The sequence below is a fragment of the Littorina saxatilis genome, linkage group LG10 (genome assembly GCF_037325665.1).
Source record: "Littorina saxatilis isolate snail1 linkage group LG10, US_GU_Lsax_2.0, whole genome shotgun sequence".
NCBI classification, from domain to species: Eukaryota; Metazoa; Mollusca; class Gastropoda; order Littorinimorpha; family Littorinidae; genus Littorina; species Littorina saxatilis.
The window spans coordinates 19085728-19102791 of NC_090254.1; the positions used below are offsets into that span (position 1 = coordinate 19085728).

The 17064-nt window shown below is 39.0% G+C and overlaps 2 protein-coding genes across 3 annotated transcripts; both read right to left on the reverse strand.

Annotated features, from left to right (window-relative positions):
• Positions 1–863: 863 nt before the first annotated feature.
• Positions 864–6930, reverse strand: LOC138978354 (uncharacterized). Of its 2 annotated transcripts, none has more exons than XM_070351075.1 (6): positions 6882–6930; positions 6218–6304; positions 4657–4799; positions 3875–4005; positions 3300–3366; positions 864–2552 (listed from the first exon to the last, which is right to left on the reverse strand). In XM_070351075.1, the coding sequence occupies exons 2-6, from the start codon at positions 6289–6291 to the stop codon at positions 2422–2424; spliced, it is 546 nt and encodes a 181-aa protein (XP_070207176.1). In that variant the 5' UTR covers positions 6292–6304; positions 6882–6930; the 3' UTR covers positions 864–2421. The 2 variants fall into 2 exon arrangements, with proteins under 2 accessions (XP_070207176.1, XP_070207177.1); XM_070351076.1 differs by having other exon boundaries at positions 6829–6900.
• Positions 6931–8794: 1864 nt separating this feature from the next.
• Positions 8795–16470, reverse strand: LOC138978340 (MICOS complex subunit Mic10-like). Its single transcript, XM_070351054.1, has 4 exons — positions 16339–16470; positions 11743–11790; positions 10154–10263; positions 8795–9490 (listed from the first exon to the last, which is right to left on the reverse strand). The coding sequence occupies exons 1-4, from the start codon at positions 16415–16417 to the stop codon at positions 9464–9466; spliced, it is 264 nt and encodes an 87-aa protein (XP_070207155.1). The 5' UTR covers positions 16418–16470; the 3' UTR covers positions 8795–9463.
• Between the last annotated feature and the right edge of the window lie 594 nt (positions 16471–17064).

The window sequence follows — 17064 nt, forward strand, 5'->3', positions numbered from 1 at the left end:
ATTAGATATAGATCACAACACTGTTATGGCTTCATAACGAGAGAAAATTCTCAATGCTGCAGATTTTGAATACATACAGCCCTACCTACACCAACTCTTCCAAATCAAAAATCTATGCTATCACAATCCTTTTTCATGGCTCAGCTCAAAAGTGAAAATCTATAGCATGCAAGAGTGCAAATATTCAACAACAAAAATGTATCGGACCAGCTAAATAGAATCTTGGACGGAATCTTAATTTGGAGTGTTTGGTTAGACAGGATTGTAAAATTAATACATGTCGTTGCAGACATTTATAATCCAATAAAAAAAAAACCCGAACAAAACATGGTTTTAAAACTAGATCATTTTCATGTCGCATGATGACTTCCAAAATCATACACGGACATGTCTTGTAAAGCTGTAAATTAATAAAACAAAATTCAACAAATGACCATCAGACCAGCTGGATAAAAAATAGGATGCAAAATCATGTAAACAATTCTCAGCCATCTTTCTTGCAGATGACTCGTTTTAATGATAACTTAAATGCATCCCATGGCTAAGCAAATAAAACAAAAACAAAAGTAACTGGATAAAATTCTGATGTCCCAAATCGTCTCTTTCCATCAATGGTGATGCACCCAGTTACTTCCCCTGAGCTTCACAATGTTTACAGCGTGACACTAGTTCTTAGTCTACGCTATCATTATTAAAGATCAGATCCCCTTGCACTGAAAAAGTGGCAGTCATATTTATCTCCTAGCTTATATGCATACCAAAGAAATAAATGTTTCAGGCCAGCTGATTAAAAACTTGGGATGGAATGCAAAATTATGTAAAATGTATAGACCCTTCAGATATATCTATCCTGCAGACGACTCGTTTTGTTTGAACAGAATTGTATAATAAATACCAACCATTTCCCTTTGGGGACACTATTTTTTGGATATTACCAAGAAGTTTGCAGGCACAAATTACCAGGATACCAACAAAGATTGTAATTCAATCAAGTTTGCGTTTTAATGAAACAGATCCTGTGATTGGTCAGAATGCCCCGACTCATTAAAAATTACCGGTGACTAATTGTCGATAGCCACTCGCTAAAAAATCCATTAACAACCTGCTGGCGAGGCGCATTGATACCGCCTGACTAGTCTCGGTTAGCTTTGAGGGTCATTTTACAAGTAGGAAATATGAAGGCCAACGAAATACCGAGACCATAAGGTATGCGAAGTGATGACGTCGAATACGTGACGTAAGTTGATGCATGAATTCTTCCGGACTACGTCAGTCAATTCCAAAGATCGCTTTTGTGATGAAAGAATTTGTTTTAGAGTTTGGTGTCCAGAAACCCGTCAAAAAAGAAGGGAAAATGTGTGTGAAAGAAAACAAAACAGGAGCAGAGTGATACGATAGGAATACAGAGACATATTTCTTGGGACTTGACCCTTGCAGGTAGGTGGACTGAAAGTAGTGTGTGAACAGAACAGAACCAATTCTGTCTGTTTACAACCGCATGAAAGCAGGAAAGAGATCGTCGTCAGATTGAATTACAATAACATTAACATGCTTCCATTTGAAACTTCGAGGTCTTCATCGGGGATTGACGCCCTCCCAAAGTCTAATTGAAGCCCTCCGTCGCTTCGCTCCGTCGGGCTTCAATTAGCTTTTGTCGGGCGTCAATCCCCGATGAAGACCTCGAAGTTTCAAATGGAAGCATGTTAATGTGTAAATAACATCAGAAGTTAGAAAAGGAAGAGAATGACATTCAATGCTTCCTTTCAAGGGACAGAATATAGGGCTTTACTCAGTACACATTGACAAAACAACGGCAACATTAATGATGCCACATAGAGCAAATAATCTTTTTCCTGGATATGAGTATTCATACAAATATATAATCAACACAAACGATTTTGATTATTGCAGTTAGTATCATAAATTATTGATACCAGTCACACACACTTTAATAAACCAAAAAATAAGGCTGCCATTTTCATAAGTAATTCTGAGGGCAGCATGCTGTCAACCCCATTATCCTCGTTCCCCTTTTGACATCACGATAAAAGGATAATAATTAATCATTTGCTTATCCTCCAATATGCATAATTTCAATTGCAAATGTTACCTCTTAGACTCAAGACTGCAATGCTTAATTTTGCATATATTTCTTAAGATCGCTAAGGTCACAATCTTCAATACATACAGTTAGTCATTAAACAGAAAAAAACACAACATAAATCCGGCTTACAAAGAAGACCAAGCATTGAAGATAAGTTACAAACCCACATCAGATTACTCAGTGCAATGCATGGACTTTCAGATTGCATTTGAAGTATTCTTGTCCTTGCTGCATGGCAAGTCAGTAGCAGAACAAAATAAATGTATAGTATCACAGTCTCGTCATAGGAGTTTTCACTTTAGTTCCAACCGTGTGTCTCAAATGTGCCACAGGCAGGAGCAGCACTTGACTGGTTCATAGCAGATGCCTTGTCGGGCACGGAAATCCATCACACAGCCTCGTTTGGCTTGATTGGCCACCCAGAACGGGAGCAGGAGCACAACGTACACTGAAAGAAAAGAGAAATACCTTGTGAGAAATAAACAACTGCAGCAAACAAAATAAGACGGGTTTGCTGTTTGGATGAACAGTTAGCCCTGTGCCATTGTGGAGAGGTGGACCAGACACCGGACCACTTCCTGCAGACCTGCCAACTCCACTGCAGTGAGAGGAAACATGTCTGGTCCACAGGGACTTCGCTGCACACCAAGCCATGGGGCAGCACTCATGACCTTGAAATGACAGCCCACTTGGTCAACATCACAGGCCAAAGAATCTAGACACAGCCATCGTCGAACGCTGAAGAAGAAGAAGAAGATGTTTGGATGGGAGTAACAAAGAGGCAGGATAGATTGTTCAGAAATAACTCGGTCGGGTTTGTATGGTTTGTGAAAGAGTGAATACCCTTGCTTTTTCTTGGACAAATAAATGCAAACATGCTCCTGTCCACATGTTTCAGACCCACCCTTTGCTAGTGATTGGCTCCTCCAATGTTTGTCCCAGTAAAAGCAAGGGTATTCCCTCTTTCACAATCCATACAAACCCAAGTTATTTTTGGAACTCGTCTATTGAAAATTGCAAACTATACCACAACTGCACGAAAAAAAAACAGGTTCCAAACATGCTTGTAGCACTTGGAATTATGTGTGTATTAATAGTATTATCATCTATCTCACTTTTATCTTTTTCACTCGCACACATGAAATACTCATACAGATTTGCAAATGTAACATTCTATTGGGTATACAGTACTCACCTAGTGCAACACCACTGAGGACAGCTAATGCCAGGGACACTTTGTACAGTTCCTCTGTGCTGCTATTCTGTAATACAAACACACATGCAGATGTCAACAGCCTTGTAATTCATAACAGCATGAGGTCTGATTTCAGCATTGCCCATAAAACACTACAAGTACAACATAACATCTAATAAAAAAAAATTGCAACAACACATGCATTGAAACTGGTATAAATCCCCCCTTTAAAAATTTGCAAATGACAATGCATTACTATGGCCTACTTGACTGAAGCGTCTTGATTCTACAGGGCAGCTGATGTACTTCTAAAGCCTTTTATTTACATAAACATATTTTCAGGTGTATTCTCATTCATAAATACACAAGCATTCACACAGAGTTGGACATTAAATTTGCAAGACCACAATCTAAAACTAAAATTGAAATTGACAGACATTTTCTTCAGCATCTAACAGTCTTGAGCAAGATGAGCACACACACACACACACACACACACACACACACACACACACACACACACACACACACACACACACACACACACAAGCTAGCAAGAACAAAAGTGCACTCACACAGTCCTCTGCCTTTGAGGTCAAGATGATCTGAACCAGGCCTGTCACAAAATTGATGAAACCAAAAATGTGGAAAGCGACTTTCACCTCACGTGGTACTGGGACCATGGCAACGAACAGGAATGCAAAACCTGCAACAACCATAACCTTTAAAGAGCTTTGATGCGAGGTAAGCAATGTACATAACTCGATCAAACACCATTGTTCACAACACTACCCCTTTAGTGCATCATCAGTTAATGTCCCTGAGAAATATAGAGGCCTGTGAGAATGTAAAGAATCATTTGCCAGTCATGGTGCTTTTTTCAGTTTTAGCATTTGACTGCCTTAGCTGCTAGCTTGAACAAATTAAATAAATGAAGATTATGTACACAAAAATGCACACACCATACACACTTTAGATTCCTATGCCTGAGTGCTTTGTATCCAGAGGTGGCTACACAGTCCTGGCATGAACATGCTCTTCATTGGCAAGGTAGGGAAGTCAAAAAACAAACGAACACACAGGTGAAAAGACAGAAAGTGAACATACACACAACCCTTAATGCAGGAAATCAGCACAGCAATTTTCTGTAGACACTAAAATGTAGCTGAGTTTAGGTAGCTGTGTATGTACATTTATATCTTAGGCACTACTAAAAAGGCATCTTCTTTGTGTTAAGAATAGCTGAGTTCAGTTTGCAAACTTATGAGGCCCTAGACCGCACTGTTTTTTCCCTTTTAGTCCATATTCATAAATCACAAGTTAGGAATCTAACAACAACAAAAATTCCATTACTGACCAAGGACGAAGAAAGTGAAGACGATAGAGGTAATAAGGAGAGGGAAGAGAGGCTGGCTGCACCAGCGAGTGCTATGTTTCTGCAGCAACACCCATAACTGTGGCACCAGCAACAGAGCTGTCAGCACCAGCATCACCACCGTGCTGAAGACAAAACAAAACAAACAAAAATCTCACTTTTGACCATCTCTTCTTCTTCCTTCATGGGCTGAAACTCCCACGTGCACGCATGTTTTTGCATGAGTCGATTTTTAAATGTATGACCATTTTTACCGCGCCATTCAGGCAGCCATACGTCGCTTTCGGGGGAACCATGCTGGGAATTTTGTGTTTCTATAATCCACCAAACTCTGACATGATTCACAGTATCTTTTCCGTGCGCACTTGGTCTTGTGCTTGCGTGTATACACGAAGGGGGATAAGGCACTAGCAGGGCGGCACATAAGTTGACCTGGGATATTGGAAAAATCTCCACCCTTCAGGGATGGCCAAATCGTCCGCCCGATCGTCAGCTCGCCCAGGTGGCTAGTGAAAATTCTAGTCAAATGCAAAACTTTTGGTTTTACTATTGAGTTTTAAAGCCATATAAACACTGCAGATGCAGGAACTTCTGTCGTCTGCAAAATCATAGCCATGTTCTAGTGAAACAAAAGCGAGGCTCCTAGCTGAGCGTGTCACCGCTGTTTTAATTGTGTAAAGAAATCTAACTCTCACAAATTGTTATGCGGTATGTACCGGGCCAGTCAACTTTCTGCCAAGCTAGTGACTTTCTTTAAGTTACTCTCCCGGCTGGCGAGTTAAAATTTTGTGATTTGGCCATCCCTGCCCCTAACCCACCAGGTGGCCTGGATATGAACTCCCAACCTTCCGATTAGGAGGCTCAGAGACCATCTCAATTGTGATGAGTATGATACAGCAGACAAAATACAGTGGAACAGACAAACAAATATTCACACTAAACTTATCTTGTGTTCATTCATTCGCGAGTGGACGTAAACTGATAGAACTATCAAGATAAGTTTTGTGCGAATTTTTGTTTGTCTGTTCACTTAAAAGACCGTTGGGTCGAAGTATCTGTGAATGTATTGTTTTGTCAATAACAAACGTTCCAGCAACCTACCTTTTTTGGTTTTTTTATCTGAATTTTTGGCAGTCTCTTTGTTTTTGGATTTGCTCATCTATTAGTATGTTTACCACATGGATAAATCACATAAATGAGGCATTTCACGATGCAACGGAAAAATCAGCTGACAGAGGTAATGAAAAAAACACAACCTACGCATCAATTAATTGAGTGGGATATATTTAACATCTGCGCTGACTCGTTCTGTTTTAGGTCAATTCAGCGGCCCGACACCTCAGCGCTGAGCTTCTATCAGTTAATTAGACAAATTCCAAAAATAACTCAGTCGGGTTTGTATGGAATATGGAAGAGTGAATACCCTTGCTTTTTACTAAATCAAACATTTGAGAGGTCAAGCAGTAGCGTGGGGTGTGTCGGAAACATGTGCTCCTGTTCACGTGATTCCGACACATCCCTCGCATGTGACTATACTACTTACATCTTGGCACGGTTGTTCCGCGGAAACCATCGAATGAGGTGATATATCACATGGGCCCAGATGTACTGCCACATTCTGGATGATTTGCTGCAATGAACAAAGTAGTTATTGCCAAATTTCCCTCTTTACTATAGCTGTTTGTATTCAACACACACACATGCACGCAGGCACACATGTGCAAGCATGCACATGAACACACAAACACAACATATGTCCAACTGCTTTCGACCATAACTGTTTACAAGGCTCACTAGCATAAACGGATAAATGTACAAAATATATATTTTTTTAACTTTTTTGTCTAAAACTTCAATATTGTGGATCATGATCGAGGTATCAGCTACAAGAAAAACAACAGTTCATTCCACTTTCTCTCCTTCACAACTAATTAATAAGCTTGACATGTCCAGAATGTCTCTACCATTGTGGACACATTAGTATACAAGTTTACACAAAAGGTAAAACAAAACTACGAAGTTACTACAATCGCCGAATCGGATGTCATGTATTCCTTTCCTGTCAGCATAGAAACAGGTAAACAAACACTACATTTTCGCGAAAAGCTTTTAGTCATCAACAACAGACATTCATCCACACATATAAGCACTCACCTATATGTCCCTTTTCAGTCAAACTCAACGGAGAACGTAAAAAACTTACTTACGTGCGTCACTTTGTTGACATCGTTTCAAAATGGCGGATCAGGGGAGACTACTATTAAACTTCTACAACTTGTCTCCCTTGAATGGAGAATTCCGTCATGCTCTTTACATTTTCAGGGGCGGATCTGGGGGGGGGGGGGGGGGGGGGGGGTGCAATGGGTGCAATTGCACCCCCCCAGCGGGACCAAAAAAAAAAAAAAGAAGAAAAAGAAGAAAAAATAAAGAAGAAAAATGTATCACCTGAAAATAGCACTTTACACGCTCAGATTGCACCATATTGCACAATTTTGCTTCCTTTTAAAAAAAAAATTCCGGGGGGGCATGCCCCCGGACCCCCCTAGCATGCTCGGCGCTTTGCGCCATCGGTTCGGCGCTCCGCGCCTTCGCTGATAAGAAACAAAACAAAAATTGCACCCCCCCCTTTCAAAACCCAGATCCGCCCCTGATTTTGTTTCGTGCCTTATGTCAATCAAGTTATTAAAAAATGTGGTTAAATATTCTGATACACGAGACCATGTCCTCCAAGGTTAATTAATATAATTGTCTCTCCGTTTTTGAGAAAAACAAAACAAAACAATGGAGGTATAAAGTCAATGCAGGAAGCTAATGATGTGGTGCATGCTTTTAAAACACCTGCCAGCTGGCTGAACTAAGCAGTGTTTACTGGTACATGTAGTTGAATGTTGTTGTCTCGGGGCCGGGAACATGCCCCTAATGGTTTTACCGTAAGAGCGTTAAAAACACTTTTCATAGTTGTCTTAGGTGAAGTAAATTTGCAAGTGCCCCAAAATACCGCTGATGGGGTCTATGTCGACCAAAAGAGTGGGATTCCCTGTAGGTGGAGTTCCTTGAGGGGTATTCCCTGTACCACAGGATTTAGTTCCTGTAGCGTGTCGCTGATATCGCTGAAAGTCACGTGATGCTTGGCGACATCGGTAGAATTTGATGTTTTTCAATCTTTTTTGATATTTCTTAGAAATTCGAGTATGGTTTGCAAGTTTTATTGAAAAACTCCACCCTGTGGGATTCCCTGTATACAGGGAATCCCCCTCCAGGAACTCCACCTACAGGGAATCCCACTCTTTTGGTCGACAGACACCATCAGCCAAAATACCCCTTCATTTTCATTACCCTTCTTCTACCGACACCCAGCCACTTACATACAAGTCAAATGTGAAGATATGGAACTCTAGAGAGAGAGAGAGAGAGAGAGAGAGAGAGAGAGAGAGAGAGAGAGAGAGAGAGAGAGAGAGAGAGAGAGAGAGAGAGAGAGAGAGAGCAAGAGAAAGAGCGCGAGAGAGAGAGCGAGAGAGACACACACACACAGAGACAGACAGAAGCGGAGAGACTCAGAGGGAGACACAGACAAAGACATACATACAGAGAGAGAGAGAGAGAGAGAGAGAGAGAGAGAGAGAGAGAGAGAGAGAGAGAGAGACACACACACACACAGAGACAGACATAGAAAGACAGAAGCGGAGAGACTCAGAGGGAGACACAGACAAAGGCATACATACAGAGAGAGAGAGAGAGAGAGCAAGAGAGAGAGAGAGACACACACACACAGAGACAGACATAGAAAGACAGAAGCGGAGAGACTCAGAGGGAGACACAGACAAAGACATACATACAGAGAGAGAGAGAGAGAGAGAGAGAGAGACACACACACACACAGACAGACATAGAAAGACAGAAGCGGAGAGACTCAGAGGGAGACACAGACAAAGACATACAGAGAGAAAGAGAGAGAGAGAGAGAGAGAGAGAGAGAGAGAGAGAGAGAGAGAGAGAGAGAGAGAGAGAGAGAGAGAGAGAGAGAGAGAGAGAGATTTTATGTAAGTATTATAAACAAAGTTCCAAGAAGCAGACAAAAATCTCTGCAAATATTCAACAAAGCATGCATAAAAAAAACACCATCACATTTAAATCATTTTATTCACTCTCCACTATCAAGTTTAGAGATGACACCCATAAAGATATCATGAAACTTGAATTAGATCTCTCACAAAAATGACACTGCACTAAACAACATACAGCTCACGCTCTCATTCAAACTCAAACCAACCTGATAAATAAATTCTATACTTGCCAACTTCGATTTTTGCAAAGTTTATAAACGGAGCATAATGCATCCACGTCTATAATACAACCAGTATGTATGCCTTTTGCACCATCTTTTTGCTCTGAATAACTGCATTAACTTTCCTTTAAAAAACAATATGACAACAGATCATGTCAACACATTACGATAACCCAGCTGTTAGGAAAGCCCGGCATCCTTTTCTTTGGACCTAGATGTAAAGCACATCTCACTCAAAAAGAAAGAAATCAACAGATTCAGGTTTGAATCTTGAGAAGGGCTTGCAATGGTATTTTCACAGCCAGCAAAAACCCCAAGATCAGAGAAAAATCGAAACAAAGGAAAATGACTGAAACAAACAACCTGCATCATTTAAAGGTCTCAATGTGTTGTAATCTCTATGCAAGCATTGTGAGGATAAGTATTTAATCGTAAAGTCAAATGGTGTCTGTATCACATTCTCATCCTTTCAGAAAGCAGATGGTAGATGGCAGTTAAGATGCAGCTACTTTGGTTCAGCTTTTTGTGCAACCTGTTAGACAGCATAACAAATGAATCACATGTACGGTACAGTAACCATCAATCAAATTTGATAAAAGCACAGTTACAAGGCTTTCAACCCATTCATTTTGCCTTCTCTATTAAAAAATTCAAATGTACCTTGATGCAGCAAAACACATGTGTAGGGGCCAGCAAATAAGGATTACAATTTACATAATCTTCTGATGAACCATAGATCATTGGTCTTTGCCAGGGACAAAGTATCTCAAATATAGTTATGCATTCATGAAGCCTGCGTTTTGGAGTGGGTAAATAACCCACCTTAAATGCTGCTGGGGATCAGTGTGCACAGCAGATTTTCACTCCCTAAAAGGAACACGGTACTGGGATGTTGCCAGGATTTACTTTCTCCAGCAAATTTGCTTAAAAGTTAAATGGCGATAACATGCATTCAGTTCACAGCAGGTCCAGACGTCACCTTTCCCGTGTTGTAAATTAGTGTTGCACTTGCAGCTCTGTCAAAATGACGTTTACGCTTTCAGTGATTTGAAATGTTTGTGATTCACCAAGATCAAACAACACACAGTATGAGACTGAGGGTCTGTGAGATTCACATAATTACTACTTGCCAGAAACCCGAGCAAAAGCGACACACTTGCATCTGGAATAATAAAAAAATCAGTTTGTTACAAACCTTTATCCTCTGTCCATATGCAAGAAAAGGATTCTGGAAGTCATGCTGGCAGTTGGCATAACCCATTCCAAGACCAGCTCCTGCCCCAAATGCTACTGGCCAGGGTCGTCCTGAAAGAAAAGTTTATTTTTGTTATCAGGAGACTTGATACAATTACTTGTAACAGCAGTGTGCATACTTACATCTCAGAAAGACAAAAGCCTCATGAAAAAAGTCCATCTAAAAAATATTCATCTTCAGGTATAAAGGTGTTAGCACTTTTGTGTGTGACTGCTGAACATCTCAGTGCAACCATATTTGCCGCATTGCCAAACTATGTGTCAGAATAAGAATCCTTGTACTAAGAACCTTTACTCAAGACCATTCACTTCTTAAAGTTTTCAATCCCAGTTCATTTACTCATGAGAGAACAAGTTAATATTCTGGAGCAAAAAGAGAACACACATGCATAAAACACACAACTCATCAGTCATAGTTTGTAAACATAAAATTATGAGTAGATTGTACAGTGCCACATCTCGCACCTTCAAATCTACTCTGAAATGTGACTAGTTTTGATAACATGCCACTGCAAGGCTTGCTGCGAATACGCACCTTTACTTACAAAAACTTACAAAACATGCTCATTTGTTCTGTTTAGTTGTAACATGCTATATATATGCATGGTATACATTCCATACATTGAAATGTGGTTGTGTAAAGTTTTGAAACTATCATATAAATACAAGGTTCAGCCTGGGAATGGGAGAAAAAGACTATAGGTCATTTGTCCCTCCTCGACAGAATCATGAATCTGATGGGTCATTGTCCAAAAGGAGCCCAAAGACGCTCAATGGTGCAATCTGGTGTTATCTGAATCTGAGCTAAGAATTAGTCACTGTGAGTGTGAGTGTGAGTGTGTGAGTATATATGTGTGATGTGTGTGTTAGTGCATGCTGTCGACAGGGACAGGATGGAGCAGTGGTATCCAATCTCAATGCACCCTTTGACTCGCTGAAGCCAGAAAGGAATTCTTGTGGGTCATTTTCTTCTTCTTCGTTCATGGGCTGAAACTCCTACGTTCAGTCATGTTTTTACATGAGTGGGTTTCTACGTGTATGACCATTTTTACCGTACCAATTCTGGCAGCCTACGCCAATTTCAGGGGAAATATGCTGGGTATTTTTGTGTTTCTATAAGTATAACCCACCGAACTCTGACATGGATTACAGGATCTTTTCCGTGCGCATTTGGACTTGTGCTTGCGTGTACACACAAAGGGGGATAAGGCACTACATGTAGTAGGTCTGCACATAAGTTGACCTGGGAGATCGGAAAAATCTCCACCCTTAACCCACCAGGCGGCCGTGATTTGAACTCACGACCTTCCAATTTGGAGGGCGATGTCTTACCACTACGCCCGTCGTGGGTCATTTTCATATTTTATTCGCCAAAGATGAATGGCATGCTAAATTGCTTGTAAATTGAACCAAAAGAAATTTGACAGTTCAGCATAGCTATGGTGACGCAGAAGCAAAAAATTCAATTCAAAAATCAACCCAATATGTTACTGGTAGTGTTAACTAAGTGGCAAACAATGCTACACTTACTTCGAAAAAAGACAACGGAGAATACAATTCCTAATCCGAGGCCGCTTGCTGAAACACAACAAATAAAAATCAAATTAACAAATGGACAAAACTAGTAAAACTTTTAATTTGAACATTGCATAAAACTGCAACTCCGGTAATGTTGAACTTTAGCGTGTTAAATTCATAGCTCATAATTCAGAGGCATTTAAGCCTCCAAATTTGTAGAACCTGCACTTGTAATCATAACAAGTCATTTTAGATCCCTTTGAAGTCACGGAATGAACTCCGATGAACTGTATGATTCTATGAATGCATTTAGTTTACATGCGTCAAAGAAGGAATGATCCGTGAAAGCGGACAGAGGCAACTCTATTATGTAAGCGATTTCCCTTGGTTGACTACATACCCCATTTTCGCATCACTTTTAACGATCATAATTAATTATGCTTAAAGGCACAGCAAGCCTCCAGTAAACCATCACAGATACTGTCAGGCTTTTACACACAGTACAAACACCCTTTCATTTAAACACTCACCGCTTGAGAAAATCCTAGGTGCCCTCTGTAAAGAGCGAGCAACTTTCAAAGAATTTATTTTTGCGTGGTTTATCTTACCCCTGAGCCATCGTGAACCCGTGTGATCCAGTTTCCCTTTTTCACAATGCAGTCGTCAGTTAGTAATTGAATGCGACTCGCTGTGAGCTTATCTGCAACAGCACGTTATTATGTACCTCTGACTATGCACGAAACAAACGGCTGTGGTTCACAAGAACTCTCGCGATGGCTTTTGACTGTTCAGAGGGACCTGGAAATGACAGCCCACTTCGTCAACATCACGGGCCAAAGAATCTAGACACAGCCATCGTCGAACGCTGAAGAAGACTCTTCAGAGGAACTGGCGATAGGCATAAACCGTCATCTGCTACAAGAACCACGACCTTGCGTGACCCTGCTTCCGGGCGTTTCTTTTTTCAAACTTTCAAAACTTCGAATTGTAGATCTACTGATCTTGTCTTGATGAAAAGAAAATTCTTTTATGATTTAAGAATGTTTGTGTAACAAGCTGTCAATTTATTATTTAGATTTTAAAAGTTAGGTCTAGCGCCAAAACGCACCACGGTCCGATTGTCTCTGAGACAATCCGCAAAATTAATTCTTTGAAAACTGCTCGCTCTTTACATGGCACCTAGGATGTTCCCGTTTGGTGAGCGTTTAAATGGAAGGGTGTTTGTACTGTGTGTAAAAGCCTGACAGTATCTGTGATGGTTTACGGGAGGCGCACTGTGCCTTTAAAGTTTGGAGCTCAGTCTGGCAATTAATTTCACGACAAATGTTCTTTTGCTTGATTACAGGGACGTATATATGGCCTTAAGTCTGAAATGGTGTCCACAGCTGAAATAGCTGTGCAACCTTGGCTCTAACCTGATTTGTACATCAAAGAAAAATAAAATCCTTGTAAAGATTAATGAGACTTGTAAAAAAAAGTATGAAGTACACACCTAGAGAAACATTGTGTGCTCAGTTGTTGTTTTTAATGAAAATGTCGCCATTATCTGAAGTCAGCAGCACTACATTTTGGCCATTTTTTGTGACATGACCTTACAGCATATTGAAACATGGTCTACTCTGTCATATTTATGGGACAGAATGTCATGAATGACTTTTCACTGAGCCAGTAAAACTCAAATGTACCTTTGACAAAGCAAAGTTTTTGAATTTTGTCAGTGAGCCTGCAGAAAATGGGGAGACAACATTTCACAGAAAGTTCATAACTATTTCCGTAAGACTTCAATTTTGTTCACTGATCAGCTCTAAATAATAATTAAAGATTGAAACCTGATATATTTTTGTAAAAAAGTATTTTACAGTATGTTTTGCAGAGGTATAAAACATAAAAAGGGTTGTTTGACTTGTTTTTGCATGTTCAAAAGTAGTTTGAAGTTTACGTGCAGATTTTCTTGTGAAAAAAGAGTTATGAACTTTCCAACCTTTTGCCTTATAAAAAGAGTAAATTGACTGGTTGGGGAACACCTAGCTTTGTAATGCATTTGGATCCACTAGCAGCAGTCACACTGAAAGTTTGCATCACGTTCATTCATTGGTGTTTGAGTAATTGAGAAATAAAAAATTCTTGTGAGAAAGTTATGAACTTTCCTACTATCTCCACTGAGAGTGTTTTTTGTCCTTGAATGCTAGCCATGAAAGTTAAGGTTGTAGTGGAACAGCAATTTTGCATATAAAAGTACATTAGATTTAGATACTAAGCAATTTTTGTCACTAAAGTCAAGCAGTATGCTTTAGTTAGCCATTTTCTCTGTGTCTTGCGCACTATTTTTATGTGAGAGTTACTAACTCATGTCAAAACCCAAAATATATGTAAAATGACTATTTTCAGTTTCCAAATTACACTGTACCATGATTTTCATCACAAAAAGAATCTACTGGCTGCTGACTGTTTCTTTCTGAAGTACTTAGCCGTTTTGTCATGAAGTTCATAACTTCACATAACTCAAGCTCATTTTTCAAGGGCGTGTTTAAAATAATGCCTTGTTAATAGCAAAAGAGTACATTTGACTTTATCTGGACATTTTGTAAGAAGTTTTCTGAACATCAACCCTCAAAATTACATTTTGATAATTCCAGCATGAATCTGGGTTGACTGCACGGTGTACATAACTTCACATCAACTGACCCTCAGCCCCACGGTGTGAAGTTATGAACACATGCCATGAGTATGATTTATACACAATAATTAATTTACTACACTAAATCACTACCTCAAATGATGTGCTGCTCTTCTCCAGAGTAGGCTGTTACAGTTTGATGTCATTTTTATTTTAATTTACCAGCAGATTTTAGTACGTAGCTTTTCAGTTAAATAAATGATGTGAAGTTATGAACACACAGTCAGCTGACATAAACACTAACTAAATAATGATTTCGGTAACAGTTTTCATGACTGAGTTTGGTTAAGTAAATCATTAAGTTGTTTAGAATTATTTGCAAGAGACTTTAGTTAGTTATTTTAGTATAAATGTGTGATTGATGTGAAGTTATGAACTTTCACAAGTTTCAAACAATTTGTTTTATTTTGGCAATTAAAATCTGATTTTGTAATATAAGTGCAGCTTTAGCCTATACTATAACTCTGTGTTCTCAGTTTGTCATTGTTTTGCAAATATATTAACAGTAACTGTACTAGAGACCAACATAACAAAAATTCTTGTGAAGTTATGCGCACGCTCACATTTTATGATTTTTGTTATCGTTTGTTTTCACAAATGTTTTACTTTTATTACTTAGTTGTGTGTTGATTACAAAGAGTAGCTGGAGAGAAAATAAGATGACATATGCACTTCCTTACTTTGGTTTGAATTAGCCATAGTTTGTGATGTCACGGTGTGAAGTTATGAACTCCTAGGACATTCTAAAAATACTTTCAGTTTCTGCCAACTCTTTGAGTCAGACAAACATTTTGGTGTATTGAAATCCTTTTGATGGTACTTTTCAAGCACATTTTGCACAAAAACAACAAAATTGTAGATTTAATGATAACTTATGCCAATATTTGCTGTGAAAAAATTGTGACAATATTAATTTCTATAAATAATACAGATAACCAAAAAATCTTCTCCACACTTCATCTTCAAAAATTACCTTCATGTTCCAGCTCACCTTTTTCAGATTAAAAAACAAAACAAATTGTTTCCTGCCTGTATAAATTAAATTTATTATACCAATAAAAGTAAATTATGTGAAGTTATGAACTTCCCATTAATGGAGTTCACATCTGCATCATGCGTGGCCAAAACAAGTTTAACTTGCTTGAAATGCGAAGTAATTTGCTGTAGCAATTTGCTCAGACGTCTAAAACAGACCCAATACATGTAGCAACAATGATTTAACAAGTCTAAATTTTGTGACGGTGTGAAGTTATGAACTCCTGCAAACTTTTAAACCTGAATCTGTGAAGTGATCAAACATGAGTTTTCTTAAATCATAGCTGTTCCTTGCGTATTTATGCTCTAAAATACATCTCTATTTTCAAAACAAAGAAAATGTTCATTTTTAAAATTGATTTTGTATGTCACAAAAATGGACACCTATTCTGACTTTGGGCCATATATATATATGTATATATACAAAATAACCAAAGAATGCCACTGGATTCTGAGCTATGAATTTAACACGCTAAAGTTCAAGATTACCGCAACTCCTTTTTCCCCATGGTAAACAGATCAATTATCAAAAATGCAACATTATTTTCACAGGCTCTCCCACTCCCAGAGAGTCCTAAACTAGGGTCAGGTTATTCAACCTTGCTCGCTCCTACACTTTCCTGCTGCAGATGAATTCAATTAATGACAATGTCCATTGTGAAAATACAATTGGTGGTGTTTTGGCCTCTTCAAAGCAAGAAAGAACGCACAATGTTCATTTGCATGAAAATGAAACTACCGAAGGAACTCTGTACGTGCAATGATGAAACTGAAAGATCAAAACCAGTATCAGTTTCCCAAACTTGTGTTAAGTTATCTTTCTTCAGTACTGCAGTACAGGGTTTGTGTTACTAGAGCAAGCAAGAAAGGTGAACAAGTATCTGTTAGTAACTTACCAAACTTGATCATGGTGTCAGAGACACAGCGATCCCATTTTTGCCCTAGAACGTCCTCCGACCTCACGTTGTCCGCCATCTTGTTCTTGCCTGCTATATTAAAACGATGGAGTGGCACGAACGCCAAACGAAACGAACTTTAATGCATTGGGGGGGGGGGGGGGGGGGGGGGGGGGGTGTTTATTCGCTGAGATACAACATGCCCAACATGCTTTTCCAAAATGATAAGTCAAGAAAGCAAGATTAAAGGAAATAGAGAAAACACAATCTTTAAAGCCAGTGTTTATCATCATTGTTAACTGCAGGAAAGTGAGGCTGCAAAACCTGGCCACAGGCACATGACTATGGCAATCCGTTTGTAAAGAAATTACGTTTTTTCCTGTTGATCTAAATAATAAATTATTTAACTAAATAATTCATTATATAGCTAAATAATTCATTATTTAACTAAATAATTTATTATTTACACAAAAGTAAAAAGTGTGATTGTTGTAATTAAAGAAATCTTTTATTTACTAAACAATTCATTATTTAATAAAAAAAATCCATTATTTACTATATAATGCATTATATACTATAGAATGCATTGTATACTATAGACACAGTTTAATTGAATAGAGAGAAAGAGAGAGAGAGAGAGAGAGAGAGAGAGAGGGAGAGAGAAGGAGAGAGAGAGGGAGAGAGAGAGAGAGAAAGAGAAACATAGAGAGACAGAGACACAGAGAG